Source organism: Cebus imitator, unplaced genomic scaffold, assembly GCF_001604975.1.
Source record: "Cebus imitator isolate Cc_AM_T3 unplaced genomic scaffold, Cebus_imitator-1.0 Scaffold111, whole genome shotgun sequence".
NCBI classification, from domain to species: domain Eukaryota; kingdom Metazoa; phylum Chordata; class Mammalia; order Primates; family Cebidae; genus Cebus; species Cebus imitator.
Genome location: NW_016107426.1, coordinates 83,459 through 85,431, shown reverse-complemented (window position 1 = coordinate 85,431; position 1,973 = coordinate 83,459). Strand labels below are relative to the sequence as shown.

Here is a 1,973-nt window from a genome sequence, read left to right as displayed (position 1 = left end):
AAGAGACAGGGTTTCACCATGTTGGCCAGGCTGGTCTCAAACTCCTGACCTCAAGTGATCTGCCTGCTTCAGCTTCCTGAAGTGCTGGGATTACAGGCATGAGCCACTGTACTTGGCTTATTTATTTATTTATTTTAGAGGCAGAGTCTTGCTCTGTGTCCCAGGCTGGAGTGCAGAGGCATAATCATAGCCCACTGCAATCTCAAACTCCTGGGCTCAAATGATCCTCCCACCTCAGCCTCCCAAGTACCTGGGACCACAGGCATGTGCCACTGTGCCTGGCCTCAATGATTAAAATGTGTGACTGCATCTGCCTTGAAGCCTCCACTTCCTTGGACAGGGCATACCTGTCATAAGACAGGCTGGGTCCTTGGGCAGGTTCCTCTCCCCAGGTGGCACTCAGGTGGGAAGAGGTGGGCCTCTCCCTTCTCTGTATCCGCGGATGGATGCAACAATCCCTCCTAATGAGTTATTGACTGCTCTTCTAATCATTCAGCCTGTGCTCCATTTGCTGGCTACATGTTCCTTCACCAATTCATTAAGGGTTCTCTGACTTTCTAAGTCTCAGAAAGCAATCTTCTCTTATCTCTAAAATTCAGGGGACACCTCTGTGTAGCCTCTAAGCACTGACAGTAGTTCCCATTCACTCTGTCCCCAATGATTGAAAAAGAACCCATTCTCAGAAGTTCTCATTTCAGGGTTTGTGTATCCCAGTTTATGTGAGGTGTCTCCCTTATGCCCCAAACAGAGCAGCTGAAAAAGTCTCCAAACCTCTCCAGGTGGTTTTTTTTCATGGGGAGAAAGTGGCAGAACCCCCAGAGACCCCTCTGGAAGGAAGGCCACTTAGCTGCACGTGGGGGTAGCTCAGCCACAGCTGAAGCTCGGTGGATACACATCAGGACCACTCTTATGCATCTCTATGTGACCTTTTCAGAGACAGTTTACCGAGGAATGCAACACGCCGTGGTGATGTTCGAGACAGCGGCTGGGCACTCCTTCAAGTGTGTGAGTGAACAGAGCCTCCAGCTGTCAGCCCACCTGCAGCTGAAAACAACCAACGTCCAGCTTCAAGCCTTTGATTTTGAAGGTGACCGCTTTGGAAATGGTAAGTCAAGGGTTGATCAGGTCACAGACACACCCTTTAGGGACCCCAGCGTAGACGTAAATCTGTAGCTGTCAAAGGAGCAAGCATCTCAGGAGCTTCCTAGAGCAGTGCGATTCCCACAGCTCCCAGGGCCAGGCTCCTCTGCCCACCCGCCACCCGCTGGCCACCTCAGAATCAGGCACCTGCACCCACCCACAGTCCCAGCTCTCCCAAAGCAGGTCACACTCTCCTCAACTCACAGACATTCTCATTCATTTAAACACACACACGCTCAATCAAAACAGCAGAAAATACCACCTGCGACTTCCCTGTATGTCCTGTTGGGTGTAAACTCAGATATGTTTGGAGAACACTTGAAAGAACCTGAGGATCAGTAGGGTCTAAAATTGAGATTTCAGATTAGCTTCTTTTCACCTGTAGAGGGAAAAAAGCAAGATGCAGCAATTCAAGATAGGAGGAAATTCTGTCGGGCCCCTCATCCCAATTACGAGCTGTCGCCTGCAACAGAGTTCCTCATAGCCAGTTTTAGCTTCCCTCTCACTTCTGCTTTGGGTTCTGACTGCCACAGGCAGAGCCTGCCTGAGGGCTGCGCTAGAGGAAAGCAGGCTCCTGGGCAAGGGCCAGGAGCAGACCAGGGTGACTTTCCAGAAAAGCCCTCTTCTCCCTTCCAGGAAAACGGTGCTACAAGGATTTCTACCTTGACCAGGAGGGTCATGTACTTCAATTTCTAAACATCCCTCTCATAATAACTAAAAAATGTGCTGAGTACTTCCCAGTTATCAAAAATAGATTTAGCTGGAAGTTTCGCCATATTTTAAATGTCTACAATATGAATCTGACTGCGCTGTGGCTTCCATTATAAAATTGC

At 49.4% G+C, this 1,973-nt stretch overlaps 1 protein-coding gene across 1 annotated transcript in view; it reads left to right on the top strand.

Annotated features, from left to right (window-relative positions):
* Positions 1-1,973, top strand: part of LAMP3 (lysosomal associated membrane protein 3) — a 40,442-nt gene that overhangs the window by 27,771 nt on the left and 10,698 nt on the right. Inside the window, exon 5 of the mRNA XM_017538295.2 lies at positions 935-1,105. Coding sequence (XP_017393784.1) covers positions 935-1,105 — 171 coding nt within the window. The remainder of the gene's footprint in view (positions 1-934; positions 1,106-1,973) is intronic.